The 16,769-nt window shown below is 41.2% G+C and overlaps 1 protein-coding gene across 2 annotated transcripts in view; it reads right to left on the bottom strand.

Annotated features, from left to right (window-relative positions):
- Positions 1-411: 411 nt before the first annotated feature.
- The window catches only part of LOC118655803 (TIR domain-containing adapter molecule 2-like), a 49,208-nt gene continuing 32,850 nt past the window's right edge, over positions 412-16,769 (bottom strand). Inside the window, exons 1-2 of one of the 2 annotated variants that reach the window (XM_036308184.1) lie at positions 9,009-9,122; positions 412-1,501 (exon numbers count right to left, since the gene is read on the bottom strand). In XM_036308184.1, coding sequence (XP_036164077.1) covers positions 747-1,451 — 705 coding nt within the window. In that variant the 5' untranslated portion in view covers positions 1,452-1,501; positions 9,009-9,122 and the 3' untranslated portion in view covers positions 412-746. Of the gene's footprint in view, positions 1,502-9,008; positions 9,123-16,769 lie in introns of those variants that run through there. The other variant, XM_036308185.1, reaches the window with a different exon arrangement.

The following is a 16,769-nucleotide window of genomic DNA, read 5'->3' on the forward strand; positions in this document are numbered from 1 at the left end:
TTCCATATGTTTTATTCTGGCTAACCAGATTTCTGGGTGACAATATGGGGGATGCTTTATCACAACATTCATGAGGTGTCCCAAGAGGGAGAGTGGTCAGATCTCTTGGGGCCATTCTTATGTGTTTCCTTTGAGAATATATTTACTATTATTTTTTAATCCTCACTTGAGGATATATGTTCTTATTGATTTCAGAGACAAAGGAAGGGGGGGACGGAGGGAGGGAGGGAGAGGGAGAAAGGGGGAGGGAGAAAGAGAAGCATTGACGTGAGAGAGAAACATCAATCAGTTGCCTCCTGTTGCACCCCAACTGGGGATCAAACACGCAACCTGGGTATATGCCCTGACCAGGAATCAAACCTGCAACCTTACAGTGTATCAGACGACACTCCCACCAACTGAGCCACGTAGGCCAGGACGAAAGTGTTATATTTTTAAATGTCTATCATGCAAGATTTTGTTCAAGATTCAACACAAGATCTGTGAATTGAGGCTATCCTTTGTCATATTCATGAATTAGGAAAACTGTGACAGCAAAGTTCTTGAAACTTTCTCGAGTTTACTGAAAATTCAAAAGTACCACAGTTCTTTGATTGTCTGGCAGAAATTTATCTCCCTTGTGCTCTCTAGGTTCCTATAAGAATAGGATCTCTTTTATTTAAACTTTTCCTGGATTTACTTTCTCAAGCGAAGATAAATCATTTGTTTTATAAGTCGAGAGCCAGCCACATGTTCTGTGGTCCACCTCAGGCAATAAATTCCCTTTGTGCCATTTTTCTTGTCTCTTTCCATATAGTTTGCTGTATCTTATACACAGACTCCTGAAAAATTCTTTCCACTTGTGTACGAAAGCCACGACTTTCTTCCTCCAGGGCATTGATGGTTCGCAGAGCAAAGGGAGTCCTTTCCCGGGTCAGGGGATTGTTCAGGGGCCGCATGGGTATAACAGAGTTGTATTTGTGCTGCCTGTTCACAGAGTTCATTAGGGACGTATAGAACTGGAACCTACACCAGGTATCTCTTAAAAAGTTTTCAGTCAACAATAAGATGGTCCATGCAGACCCATTTACAGCATCATCTAAATTCTGTAAATGCTGTCTGCCACATGGCATCTCAGCAAAGATGATTCCAGGTTTGATGCCAAAGTCATTTTGGAGCAGATCCTGGACTCTGAGAGCTTCGTCTGTGTCATCCTCTGCGTGCAATATCACAAATTTGAAGAACACCTCTTCTTCTGCTTCCTCTTCAGACATCCCATCCACGCCCGCAGCTCCCGCCAGCTCTCCTGTTGGCATCTCTGTTGTGCAGCTGTGATCAGCAACATCATGCAGGGAGATGTCAGATTTCTTGGAATTCGACTCATGATGTCTCTGACTTGTAGCCATACTGTGGCTTTTTCCCAAAGAGAGAGAAAGAGAGCAGGGATCTATTTTAGACTTCCTGATACCCATGATAAATATTCAAGTTAGAAAAGTTTTATTTCTCAGCATTTCTTTTCATTCTAAAAGAAGAAATAACAAAGAGAAGAACATTGTAAATTTAATCAAAACATTAAAAATAGAAACTTGCATTCAACATCAAAAGCTCAAAAAGATGACAATATATATATATAGGTCCTAAGGAAGAAATGCCACACAGATCATTGGGAAACAAAATCAACTGTCTTTTGTGAGCTTCACAAGGGCTACTACAGGTAGCCAAAGATAAGTTAAACCGAGTGTCCAGGCAAATATAATAGGAGACATTTGGAAGTTTTAAATGACATTCTATTAGCACTATAAACCTCCAAATTAAAATGAATTACTTTGGGAGGAAACCAAGATGGCGGCATAAGTAAACACCGGAGATTGCTGCTTAGCACAACCACTTCAAGAATACAACTAAAAGACGGAACGGACATCATCCAGAACCACAGGAAGGCTGGCTGAGTAGAAATTCTACAACTAAAAGGAAAGAGAAAAGCATACCGAGACTCAGAGGAGGTCCGGTGCGGAAGTAAAGTACAGAAGTACGGAGGCACACGCGCAGAGGGCTGGCGGCTGAGGACACGGTTGTCTTTTTCAATCAGTAGGGAGTCTCAAGCTCTGAGCTCCAGTTCCAGTGAGTCTCTGGGGACCCAGACTCATATGGGAGAAACTGGACTGTCTGGCATCGGTTGGAACTCGAGGGCAGCTTTCTCTCAGAGGTGCTTGCAGCGAATGCCGGGACACTGAGAAGCGGGGCCTCTGAGGGCAGCCATAGCTGCTTGCTCCGCACTGTTGATCCCCTGGGACCCCCGCCCCGCCCAAGCTGTGCGCTGGCTTTTGCATATGAAAGGCCTGGCCCTTGGCAATCTGAAAATTACCTAACAAACTGCAGCTGGCCCAAGGCCCCACAGCAACTTGCATTGCTTCATGGCTGAACTCCTGCTGGGTAGCCTCAGGCAGAGGCTAGATTAGCACCCCCTTAGAGATCCAGGAGCCAGTGTGCCCGATGGTCAGAGTGGGACCATCCAGATTGCAGCTCCTCGGATCCATAAAGGACACATTCAGGGGGCAGACTCAGTGAGCACCAAAGCCCCACTGAAGCAAGTCTTGCCCCAGAGGGGTGTCTCCAGCACAGAAGTTCTCCCACTGCAGACACAGCTGATTCTCACAGCCAATTGGCCTGGAGGTCAATTCTTCCCAGTGATACCTACAACAATCTAGGCTTAACTACAACAAGACTGTGCACAAAGACCACAAGGGGGTGCACCAAGAGTGTCCACCTCAGGTAATTAGGGAGGCTGAGCCACTGGGCCCTATAGGACACCTAGCACAGAAATCCACTCTACCAACACAGGGAAGCATAAAAAATGCAGGGACAAAGAAACAGGACACAAATGACAGAAATTGAGGAAAGCAAACTACTGGATATAGAGTTCAAAACCACACTTTTAAGGTTTTTCAAGAACTTTCTAGAAACTGCCAATAAATTTAGTAAGACCCTCAAAAAGTCTGGTGAGACCGCCGATAAATGTAGTGAGACCCTCAAGAAATCTAGTGAGACCCTCGAGGTTATGAAAAAGGACCAACTAGAAATTAAGCATACACTGACTGAAATAAAGGATATTATGCAGAGTTCCAACAGCAGACTAGAGGATCGCAAGAATCAAGTCAGAGATTTGAAATACAAAGAAGCAAAAAACACCCAACCGGAAAAGCAAAATGAAAAAAGAATCCAAAAATACGAAGATAGTGTAAGGAGCCTCTGGGACAGCTTCAAGCATACCAATACCCGAATTATAAGGGTGCCAGAAGAAGAGAGAGAGCAAGATATTGAAAACCTATTTGAAGAAATAATGACAGTAAACTTCCCGAACCTGGTGAAATAAATAGACTTACAAATCCAGGAAGTGCAGAGAACCCCAAACAAAAGGAATCCAAAGAGGACCACACCAAGACACATCATAATTAAAATGCCAAGAGCAAAAGATGAAGAGAGAATCTTAAAAACAGCAAGAGAAAAACAGTTAGTTACCTACAAGGGAGTACCCATAAGATTGTCAGCTGATTTCTCAACAGAAACTTTGCAGGCCAGAAGGGAGTGGCAAGAAATATTCAAAGTGATGAATAGCAAGAACCTACAACTGAGATTACTTTATCCAGCAAAGCTATCATTCAGAAATGAAGGTCAGATAAAGAGCTTCACAGATAAGGAAAAGCTAAAGGAGTTCATCACCACCAAACTAGTATTATATGAAATGCTGAAAGGTATCTTTTAAGAAGAGGAAGAAGAAGAAAAAGGTAAAGATACAAATTATGAACAACAAATACACACCTATCAACAAGTGAATCTAAAAATCAAGTGAATAAATAATCTGATGAACAGAATAAACTGGTGATTATAATAGAATCAGGGGCATAGAAAGGGAGTGGACTGACTATTCTTGGGGGGGAAAGGGGTGTGGGGGATGCGGGAAGAGACTGGACAAAAATCGTGCACCTATGGATGAGGACAGTGGAGTGGGGGGTGAGGGCGGAGGGTGGGAGGGGAACCTGGTGGAGGGGAACTATGGGGGGGGAAAAAGAGTAACAACTGTAATAATATGAACAATAAAGATTTAATTTTAAAAAAATGAATTACTTTGGTATTATAGTGGAGGTATCATACCACTCTATCCATCTGCAGTTAAAATCCAACTTCTCTATTATCAAATTATTGTATATACTGGAAACATGAACATTTAAAGAAATAGAATATTCAAATATTAAGTACAAAATTTATATCTGCATCAAATACAAAACATAATACAAATATTCTGAAGTTGGCCACAGGCAGCTCTACTGACTCAGCACAAAAAGATGAAAAATGTCAAATCTCACTGGTTCGGAGCTTTTTTGTTTGTCTAAGATCAGCCATTATGGCTATAGTGGGGCTGTTGGAGAAATTATAGTAAGGGTTGTAAAAAGTAAGGAATACTTTTTTCCAGCTAATTGTGGGAAAACTGAATAAAAGTATTTATTTACATAAGGAAAAATCTCAGTTTGGAAGTGAAATCTAGAAACAAACACTTGTGATTTTTCTCCAATGAAATCAACAAAGAATCATTACTGTCTAAATTCATTCTTTTATTTTAAATACTAGAGGCCCGATGCATGGGATTCGTGTACTGGTGGGGGGCATGGCCTGCAGGGATCCGCCCACTGTGGGAGTGCCGTTCATCCCAGTCAGCCCAGCGGCGCTCCCACTGCATTGAGTGTCTGCCCCCTGGTGATCAGTGCACATCATAGTCACTGGTTGACCGGTCGTTCTGCTGTTTGGTCACTGGGCTTTTATTATACAGGATTCTAATTTCAGAGTGGAAGAATTAAATCAGACATTAAAAAAAGTATTCCATGTGAATCTAATTTAAATAAATGTTCAGATAATGTTGGTAATGTTGGTAATGTAACTCCAAAATAGGCAGTGACAAGGGGGATTCTTTTATCAAAAGACAGAAAGTTCAGAATACATAACTATAGGCTCCATATTTTCAAATATGTGCCCATTCTGTTTATTTTCCAGAGCATTTTTGTTTATTGTTCATGGGCAAAGACCATAGTTCAGGAAGAAATCAGAATTACATTGATAATGACACAAAAAACACAGCTTCATATACCAAAATAATTCAGGTTTAGAAGAAACCAAAATGGTGAAAAATTGTTATGGGAAGAAAAGATAAGGAAAAAACACCTAGAACTTCTTTCTCATATATATAAAGCATGAAAGGGTTTGCTGCTGCCCCTGAACAGTGAAGGCACTGCCAGCTCGTCTGTCATTTATTATATCTGTACTTCAGGTTCTCACTCCATAGTATATTATGCCAACTACCAAGAGATATTCTAGGCATAATAATTCTAAACTGCTACATACATACATATGTACATTCCGAGTAATTAAAATCAAATGAATCTGAACTCTCTTCACTGGTTAGGATTAACTACCGGCTTTGTTACTGCATTATGAAAACAGGTTGTACCATGCAAAGTTGCAGAAAGAAGCTTCCCCTGCCTAATAAAATAACTGTTAAGCCATTCAGAGACATCGATTTACTGTGCCAATTAAAATGATCTTCACTTCTTCATTGAGTAGGTTTGCTAAAGCATCTTACTATCATTGTCTTGATCACTAGCTGCTGCAGGTAAGTGCACTTAAGTAATAAACGATATTCATAAAAATGTCGAAAACTTCTAAGGTAAAATGCTGTGTCAAGCCAGATCACAAAGTCTTTTAAACTAAAAAAATTTTTTTCAAATTACAACTTTATGCCTTAGTTTTCTTAAATACCAGTCAGCAAAAAGAGCAAAACACTCCAGAAACCTCTGTGTGCTATTCAACTTTCAAACACTCCCACCCACCCGTAAGCAGAAAAAAGTGAATGACAGTGTCTGAAAAGCTTCACTGTGACCTTCTAATTTGAAGGGAGAGAGTAAGGAGATGGCCAGGGGGAAAGAAGTGGAAAGCTGTGTGCTGAGACCTGCCTTTCCTACCATCAATGATGCACAGCCAGGCAGATGGTCCAGATTCACCACTGGGGTTCGCAAGGCTGGAAGACGGGAGAGAACCTGAGCGTGCTCACTCTGAGCCATGAACTCCGCTGATAAAGGGCCTCACTAGATCAGAAGGAAGGCTGGGAATGCTGAAGGGAAAGGAGGAAGAGTGAAAAAGAATCTCGGGAAGCTCCCTTTAAAGCTCTCCTTTCCATATCAGCACATAGAGAGCTTCCTCACTCTTACTTACAATGACACAATCTTCTAGCATGTGGATGTACTATAACTGTCCCCTGTTCCTGCATGTGTGAGTTGTTTCCAGTCTACTACTATTATGAACAATGCTTTAATGAATAACTTTGGGCAAAAGTCATTTCATATGTGTGCAAGTTCATCTGTAGCAGAATTCTACCAAATGGGATTTATATATCAAATAACAAATGGCCTTGTGATAACGATAGATTTGGCCAAATTGCTCTCTATGAGATTGAACCTTTTTTGTTTGTTTGCTTTTAACTTGATAAAATGACACCCCCATCTCCCCTCCCTTGCTCCAGCAAAGACCTAAGGCCATGGAAGCCACCAATTAATACTGACCACAGCCCAACAGAGCTAATCACATCCCCTTAGGCAAGCGAAATGTGGAAAAATATAACCCGTCCGAATGAAGCCGAAACTGAGGTTCTGAAGGAAAGATCAGAACAGGTCTGAGATAAGAGGGAATGAAGGTCCACAATGTACCCACTTTATATCTAGGCTAAAGAGGTTCCGATAGGACCCCATATTAAACAGGAGTAAGATAGAAAGAACAGCTTGCCAAATATGCAAAAATATTACAGGAAATAAAAAAGAATATAAAGAAGAACCATAGCATGCAAAAGACAAATAAAAAATTCCATTTTCCTTAAGGCTCTGGAATCAGACTGTCTGAATGTAAATCCCAGCTCTGCTATAAAAAAAAAAACTGGGAAACCTTGTGCAAGTTACCAAATATCTTTGTGCTTTGACTTCACCATGTATATAATGGTAATAATTATAGTACCTACATTTAGGGGTCTTAGTATATAATTATAGTACCTATGAAGATCAAAATGGCTTAGAACAATGCCCCCAAAATTTTAGCAGCTATTACTGTTATTACATACGTAACAAGCTAAAGAAAAATTTACACAACAAATGCTTATGCTCTGGGACAGTGCAACTCAAAGTGTAGTGCATGGACAAGTTGCCAGCCTCTGAACTTTTTGGTGCCAGTCTACGTCACGATAAGGAGATTGTGCCAGAGTGTCCATCAACTACATCAGTTAAATATGCTGTTTAATTCTGCAGACTTATTTTTCATAGTAAGACATTCTCAATGAAGAAAGCAGCATGGTTTACTTGGATGCATGCTTCTTACATTACAGACAAGCACTTTGAGTAATACTGCTCTAGGAGACACAAAAGAGAATATGTAATTCAAAAAACAAAAATATTAAAAATGAGATTAACAGAATTAGATGGAAAGGGACGCTATAGACAAATCAAGGACCTAACACTATTAGGAAAAAAACAGAAACAGCAAAGAGTGAAGTAAATATGAAATCAAAACCATATCAGCTAAACATGGGGGGAAGACTTGAAAAAAAAAAATCACAGAATATGGAAAGGAAAAAAAAAGACACCCTCCACCCCAATAAAGCAATTTGAAAAAAAGATATAGCTATGGAGATTTCTTTTTTAAAAAATACATTTTATTGATTTTTTACAGAGAGGATGGGACAGGGAAGGAGAGTTAGAAACATCAATGAGAGAGAAACATTGATCAGCTGCCTCCTGCACACTTCTGGGGATGTGCCTGCAACCAAGGCACATGCCCTTGACTGGAATTGAACCTGGAACCCTTCAGTCCACAGGCTGACGCTCTATCCACTAAGCCAAACCAGCCAGGGCTGGAGATTTCTCTTAAAAGACAACCAATAAAATCAAAACCAATGCATCTGAAACAGAAAACCCAATGATCATAACAAAAACATTCAAAGATATAACAAATTCATCACCCTAATCCAAATGATCAATCTTACTGATGACAACTAGACATTATGTACCTCCTGGTGTAACTCGATATGATATGTACAGCATAATGTATGACAAGATTTGCTAATGATGCCGAGTAACAGCATATAGTCTGGGTTTGGGGGAGAGGTCTAGCCAGGAGGTGGGTATTTGGCATTTAAAACCTAAAGATTATATGAAATTATTAAGGGAGTGAGAAAAAGGAAGTGGATTTTGCCAGTCCCCACAATCATGTGAGCCAATTCCTAATATAAATCTCCCTTCCTCCCTCCGTCTCTCCCCTCTCTCCCTCCTCTAACCTAGTACTAGTCATGTTTCTTTGGAGAACCCTAATACCACCTTCTTTAAAAGTTTGTTGCCCTAAAATTAAGAGTTAATGTTTGCATTTTAAAAACATTATGACCACTTGGGAAGAGAGGCTCCCAAACAATAAATAAAATAAAAATCATTAATAATTTGATAAAATACAAGCATATATACAATTTTTAAATCTGTCCATGTATTTACCACAAAAAAAGTTTTTGTGTTTAAATCACAGCCTCTGAAATTTAACACATTTAAAAGTAATGCACCCAGGACAGTGATGGCGAACCTTTTGAGCTCGGCGTGCCAGCATTTTGAAAAACCCTAACTTAACTCTGGTGCCGTGTCACATATAGAAATTTTTTGATATTTGCAACCATAGTAAAACAAAGACTTATATTTTTGATATTTATTTTATAAATTTAAATGCCATTTAACAAAGAAAAATCAACCAAAAAAATGAGTTCACGTGTCACCCCTGACACGCGTATCAGAGGTTCGCCATCACTGATCAAGGACTAGCCTTGAAACCTCCAGCCTTTTAGTTTTCTGTCCTATCTAAACAGCTCCATCTTGTGGCGAATACATGCAAAACCAATGGGTTCTTGTCAGTTAATACATTTTCATGTTATTAATAAGTAAGTGTTGTTGAAAACTTACTCTGTACCAAAACCTGCTGGACTTTGGGGCTGTGAAGCCAGGATAAGTAGACGACTGCACTGGGGCATCATTCAGGAGAGCAGGTGCTACGCAAGCACTCGGGAAGGACACCTGCAGTGGGGAACACGGGCGTTAGCACGGCAGAGAGAGAGGTGGACATTTTCCACGCAGCGGGACCAGCATTTGCAAAAACACAGGCACCAGAGGGCAAATTTTGTTAGGATCATTTTGCACTAGGTGTTTATGTGGCTCGAGTCCACGTATATGAGGGTGGGCAGAAGGTAGTGATGAGAGATTAGAATGGAGAGATAAATAGGATTGAGAGCATAGGGGCCTACTCTGTTCAGGACTTCCAATCTGATCATGCTGGCAGAAAGGGAGCCCCTGGTAGGTGTTCAGTTGGGGTGTTTAGGCAGGTTAAAATAGTTGCAGTAAGGAGACGAGGCTAGAAGCCTGTAAGGCAGGGGTCCTCAAACTTTTTAAGCAGGGGGCCAGTTCACTGTCCCTCAGACCGTTGGAGGGCCGGACTATAGTTTTTAAAAAAACTATGAACAAATTCCCATGCACACTGCACATATCTTATTTTGAAGTAAAAAAACAAAACGGGAACAAATACAGTATTTGTATTTGCATGTGGCCTGCGGGCCATAGTTTGAGGACCCCTGCTGTACGGCCTTAGACAGGCAGAACAGTCAGTTGGGAGGCTGGTGCAACAATAACCTGGGTGAGAAAGCAGAGTCCTGCCCTAAGAAGTGATCATGGAGACAAGACCTATAGTAGGTAACAAAGGCGGGTGGGTGGCAGAAAGCAGAATCAGGTATGCCTTCCAAACCTGTGCCTGCTGTAATTTGGTGGTACTGCCATTTGCCTAGATGAATGGGGGTGGAGGCGGGTGTGAACAATTAATCCAGCTTGGGATCTAGGGAGCTTGGGGTCCCCATAACCTAGAAGAAGAGCTGTCCAGTAGGCACATACACAGATAGGTTCGATGCACAAATAGGAGAACATCTTCATGAGGGATAAAAGTTTGGCACTACTTCAGTTCTGTGAGGAATTGAGCCCAGGCAGAAAGTAAGGTGAGAGAACAGAGACAGAACCAAGGCCAGATGGGCATCCAGAGGAGGAGGGGCCCACAAAGGAGAGGGAGGAGGGGCCCTGGAGCAGCAGGAAAATCAGACACAGATCAGTACCTGGAACTGAGGGAGGAGAGCGTTCTGAGCAGTGATTGGTGTCCACTGCTTTTAGCACCTGGAGGTTGGGGGGAGCAATGATGGAACGATGGGAGCCACCACACCAGACTGCAGTGTGCTTAAGAGTCCAGGAAGTGAGGGCTCAAGGAGGCGGGGGGGATACTTCAAGAAGGAAAGGAGAGACCAATAGTTACAAATGAACGTAGGGTCCAGAGATTTCATTAAGAAAAGTGATACTTGGAATGCCTAGGAACTGAAGGAATTTGCTAGGCGAGAGAAAGAGGATGAAAAATAGGAGTGGGAGCTTCTTAGAGCTGAGCTATCTTCTTGGTCGTTGGGCAGTTCTGCCTCTCTTCAACTTCCCCTTTCCTGAGGAAAGCAGAGAGAAGCCTTAGCTCCTGAGTGTGCTCCCGAGGACCACTGCGCACAACGTGGTGACCTGGCGGCTGGCAGGAGAAGGCGAGTGCACGTCTGTTTGTGTGAGGGCTAGCTGCATTGTCTTGAGAGAGATGTTGTTGTCCGGAAGTTTCAGTATGGATGTGAAGGGGCCAAAGGGGTATTCTGTAGCAGATACTACAGATTTGCTTACGCAAAATTGATTCCGACTTCCTTTTAATGTTCCTTCCCGAAATTCCTATGCCAAAAGTACTTAAAGCTGTATTTCCTAGACTCTCTTGAAGCTAGGGTTCAAGATGTTGTTTAAGTTCTGCCTATCAGATGTACTTACATGTCTGGGTTAAATATGAAGGCAGACAGAGCATGGGGCCCCTATTTAGCTGGTTAAGACTTGAGCAGAGTTGTGATTCAGGAGCCGGCAGCTTCCCGATTTGGCAGGTTTCCTGGTCGTGGCAAAAGCCCCAATGCTGCTAGGCGGTGCTAGGAGGTGTCCCTAGAAACTCAACCTAGAGCCTAGCTCAGCCGTGGGCAAACTACGGCCCGCGGGCAGGATCCGGCCCATTTGAAATGAATAAAACTATTGGAAAAAAAAAAGACCGTACCCTTTTATGTAATGATGTTTACTTTGAATTTATATTAGTTCACACAAACACTCCATCCATGCTTTTGTTCCGGCCCTCCGGTCCAGTTTAAGAACCCATTGTGGCCCTCAAGTCAAAAAGTTTGCCCACCCCTGGCCTAGCTCTTCAACTATCCTGATGAGACTGTAAATCCTGTAATATCCTCGTATGCATACCCCTCTGCTCCAACTAGCTAGAGTAGATTCTGTTCCCTGCAACTAAACTGTGATTGGTACAACATCCAAATTCAGGGCAAAACACAGCCTGCCACCTGTTTTGTAAATACAGTTGTATTGGAAGACAGCCATGCCCACTTACTTATGTACTGCCTGTGACTAATTTCATGCTACAGAGGCAGAGTTGAGTAGTTACAGGAGAAACCATATGGCCCATAAAGCTGATGATATTTACTATCTGACCTTTTCCAGGAAAATTTTGCCAACCCCAAGATGACAGCACAGGAATGCCAGGACACAAGGGAACAGACCTATCAGCCAGACAAGGAACATGTGGACTTGTCTTTCTTCACACTGAAAATATTTTTAAAATCCCAACTATGGTAACCAACACCAGCATAAAAAGGTAGAATTTTAAAAAAATTCCTTTTATTGATTTCAGAGAGGAAGGGAGAGGGAGAAAGAGATAGAAACATCAGTGATGAGAGAGAATCATGGAGTGACTGCCTCCTACACACCCCCTACTGGAGATCAAGCCTGGAACCCGGGCATGTACCCCTGACCGGAATCGAACCTGGGACCCTTCAGTTCACAGGCCGACACTCTATCCACTGAGCCAAACCAACTAGGACAAAAGGTAGAATTTTAATCTATCCTGATCTTATACTGAAATAATATTATTAAGAATCATCTGTCATCTATTTTCTTCTTTTAGAGGTTGTGCAGAATTCATAAGGATAGCAGAGGCCCAGTATAAATAAAATAATTAGCAAATATTACCTAATGAAACTTATTTATAGCCCAACTAATTAGTGCCTGTATTTTTCATATGGGATACCAGAGCTTGCATGAGAAAAGTTAAGGTTACAGACTATCTAGGAGTGTAGCACCCTGCATCTTTCCTTCATGGCACTAATCATAATTACACTTTACTAATGATATATATTATTTTCTGCTTAGTTTCTCATTTTTCCCACTGGCAGGCTGTAAACTAGTAGATTGTAAAGTCTACCAGAACAATGACCAAATCTGCCTTGTTCACCACTATACCTCCAAAGTCTCACTTACAATCACCACTCAAGAATACCCCTCTGAATGAATGAATGAGACAATTCCAAATATGACTAACAGTTTTGTTTTTGTTTTTGGTTTAGAGAGATAACCAAACAGACAGCTTTTTATCAACTGTATTAGGTAAATTACTGATTCAATCAGAATAGGACTAGCCAATCCAAATATATCTTGGATTTTAAAAGAGCAATTATGTTGCATTTTTAAAAAATTATGTGAACATAAATATGGCATATTCATTTCAAGACACAGCTCACGGATCAGATTTGGCAGAAAGCATTTTCTGTTATCTCTAGGTTAAGTACTCCTCCCCTGGACACCCATAATGTCCTGTTCACATCTCCTATAATATGTACAGCACAGCAATCTTAACCTGTCTTCCTTGGTAGCCTGGGAGGCAGCTTCCACTCATTTTCTCATACTTCGTCAAGGTACATGGCTTCACCACTTTCCAGTTATGACTGCCAGCAACCTGAGGCATCACTGACACATTCCTCTTCCTCTCTACACTTTCACTTCAAGCTATCAAAAATCCTGTCATTCAACCTCCAAAATACATCTCTAATTGTTCCACTTTCCCTCTGCGCCACATTTTCACTCTAGATCAACATCTCTCCCCTAGTCCACGGCACTGCTTCCCAATTGGTCTCTGTAGGTACTTTGGTCAACCTAATCCTTTCTCCACTCACAGCAATGATCTTTTTAAGCACATACTTTGGATCAAGTTACTTCCACTTACAACCCAGCAATGGCTTTCTACTGCTCTTAGAATAAAAATTTCTTAACATGGCCAATGCTGCCCTGTATCTGACTTCTTCAGCTCCAACCTCAGCTCCTGCCTCGCTCCCCACTGTTCCTCCAAGTCCCGCACACATGTCTTTTTTTTTCCCCAGATCCTCCAGTTTGTTCAGCTTTTCTCCTGCCACAGGATCTATGAAGACATTTTACTGCAATTTTGAAGAATGTGTTATATGACTATATTTTCCTTTTATTAGAGAACCTGAACATAGTATCATGGACTAACCAAAATTCTATTATATTATTTATATGATTGAATCCTATTAAATCATTTAAAATGTTTATGAATGTTATGAATAATTTTAATGACATGATGAGGAAATGCTTCCATAATAATAAGAGAAAAAAAGTAGAGTGTAAAATAGCATATACAGTGTGATCTCAGCTTTGTAAAACAAACTGGAGAAAACAGATTGGAAGGAAGTACACCAAAAAGGTAACATTGATTATCTGTGTTTCATAGGTGTGTGAATGTACGTGTATCTACATTCTATATATATATCCTTTTTCTACAATGATAATGCAATCTGAAAAAAAACTTATTTTAGTAAATAAAAAAATTGTTTTCTAGGTTTTATACTTTTAAATGGAGATTTTGCTATAAAATCTTGATAATCTGATGTCTGCTTAGTCACTTAAAAATTTGTATAATATTTTCTGAACAAGCTACTTCATTTTTCTTCTTTCTGTTTAAAGTACCTGTTACTGTACCTTTAAGAAATTCTTTAAATTAGAGACCACTGCTTCCTGCTGAAGCAAAGTAATTAACAAAAATAATTATTACAGCCGAAACCGGTTTGGCTCAGTGGACAGAGCGTCGGCCTGTGGACTGAGAGGTCCCGGGTTCGATTCTGGTCAAGGGCATGTACCTGGGTTGCGTGCACATCCCCAGTAGGAGATGTGCAGGAGGCAGCTGATCAATGTTTCCCTCTCATCGATGTTTCTAACTCTCTATCTCTCTCCCTTCCTCTCTGTGAAAAATCAATAAAATATATTTAAAAAAATAATAATAATTATTACATATTCTTTTCAGTAAACTGGATGGTATTTTTCTCTCATTTCCTATATTTAAAAATGAGAACTGGCATAAAGGGCAAATCTTCTCCCCAAACAGGAAGAACATTTTATAAAAACACAGAATTTAAGGGTAAACTGTATATCTTGTCAAAATGAGGCCCAACAGAAAGATGGTTGTGCATTTTAATAATAGAGAGTCCAGCCTGGCTGGCATGGCTCAAAGGTTGAGCATCGACCTATGAACCAGGAGGTCATAGTTTGATTCCCAGTCAGAGCACATGCCCAGGTTGCAGGCTGGATTCCCAAGTGGGGGCGGCATGCAGGAGGCAGCTGATCAATGATGTTTCTATCTCATCATTGATGTTCCTATCTTTCGCTCCCTCCCCCTTCCTCTCTGAAATCAATTAAAAAAATATACAAAATATACTAGAGAGTCCTAGTAATCTACAATGTTCTAAAGGTGCCATATGCTTCATGGAATACCAGTATCTAACTAACAGCTACCCACCTGAGGGTCAATAGCAAAAAAAAAAAAAAAAAAAAAATGGCACAACAGGACTATGGCAGCACTGAGACAGAGCACTTGCACTGGGAAGTGAAGGTGCACAGCCTGTGATGTCTACCAGAGGCCATCGCAGGCAAAGGGAACAGCCTCGAGGTCAGTGTCCCTACAGTGGAGTAAGCAAGGGAGAAGGTAGGGGATGCGATCAGAGAAGCAGCCAGGAGTTAGATCACACAAGGCTCTGAAGCCATATCATGACTGTGGTAAGTAGCCATCAAAAGGTTTTTAAGGGAAGTGAAAATTCTGGGTATACTTGAAAAAAGTCACTGCTATTTGTAGAAAGACTGAGGAGGAATAAGGACAGAAGCAAGAAGAGTAAATCTGAGACTTCAGTCATTTAGGTAAGAGAGAGACTGTGTTTTGCATGAGGGAGGCAGTGAAATGTGGTCAGATTTGAGGCATCTTTTCAAGGAAGAGTCAACAGAAAGAATTTGCTAGATGCTTGGATGTAGGGTCTGAGCTAAAAAGAAGCATCAAGGATGATTCCTGGAGTTTCAGCCTAGTTGAATGGCATTAACATTTACTGAGATGAGGAAGGTAACTGAGGGAAAATGGAAGGGAGGACTGGGTTCTGTTTGGACTAACTCCATTTAAATGCTTCTTAGACTTCCAAGTAGAGATGGCGTGTAAACAGGTGGACGTATGCATCTGGTGCTCAGGTGAAGTAAAGCTAGAGATAAAAATTTGGAAGTTTTTCAGCTACAGATGTTATTCACAACCATGGGATATGGCTTGGGATAGAAAGTGCCTTGGGATGAAGTATGGCTAGAAAGAGAATACAGTGGGGCCTTGACTTACGAGTTTAATTCGTTCCGTGACGGAGCTTGTAACTCAAATTACTCATATGTCAAATCAATTTTCATCATTACAATGAATTGAAATGCCATTAATCCGTTCCGGACACCCAAAAAATGAAGTTTTGCAAAATAACTGCAAGCACAAATGCGAGCACAACACTGATGCTTCAACTAAGAGCTAACCGCTTAAAGTGAACGAGTGAGACACGTGATGCTGGGCTGATGTTGTGGCGTTCACTGTGACGTTCGCTGCACCAACTAGCGGTGGGGTATCTGAAGGTGGTTCGTAACCCGAGTTTTAGCTCACACCTCAAAGCAAAAAATCGGCTGAGAGACGGCTCGTATCTCGAAAAACTCGTTAGTCGGGACACTCGTAAGTCAAGGCCCCACTGTATGGCCAACTGAGCTCTGTGGTACTCTTAACACTTAGTGGTTTGGGAGAGGAGAAGCCTGCAGACACAGGAGTACCAGTGAGGTGGAAGGAAAAGCAGGAGAACTGACCACCTGGAAGCCAAATGAAGAAAGAGTACCAAGGAGAAGGAGCTGTCAACCTCGTCATATGAAGTGAAAACTATGCACAGACACTGGATTTCACCAATGGCAAGGGGGTGATGGAGACAAAAAGCCCAGAGGAGAGGGGGGAGGAGGAAACTGGAGGAGTGGAAATAGAGACTTGGCCCCAAGTCATTGCAAGAAGTGCTGTTGTCTTTTAAAATCTTTATTGTTGAAAGTATTACAGATGTCCCCTTTTGTTGTTGTTTAAAAGGGAGCAAAGAAATGGATGGGACCTAGAAAGGATGTTTGGTCTGGGGGAGGGAAGAATTATTTAAAGACAAGATTTATCAGCAGTCCCGAATTTGTTAAATGAATTTTTAAAAAAATTACACGAGGAGCAAATGATTCAACAGTATAAACGTGGTTTATACTTCAAGTGCCATACAGCTGGGCATGCGTAACATTTACTTTGTCAAAAGGAAGTAAGGCATTATTCTACTCCAGCTCATCTACTTTCAGATTTAAATTAAATATAAACTGGAGTTGCTTAACTCCATTTATAACCAACACACTATTTAAAGTGTTCAACTCTCTCATATTTTAAAGACACCCCCCTCCCTCCCTTCTTTTTTAAAGTTT

The sequence above is a fragment of the Myotis myotis genome, unplaced genomic scaffold (assembly GCF_014108235.1).
Source record: "Myotis myotis isolate mMyoMyo1 unplaced genomic scaffold, mMyoMyo1.p scaffold_m19_p_5, whole genome shotgun sequence".
NCBI classification, from domain to species: Eukaryota; Metazoa; Chordata; class Mammalia; order Chiroptera; family Vespertilionidae; genus Myotis; species Myotis myotis.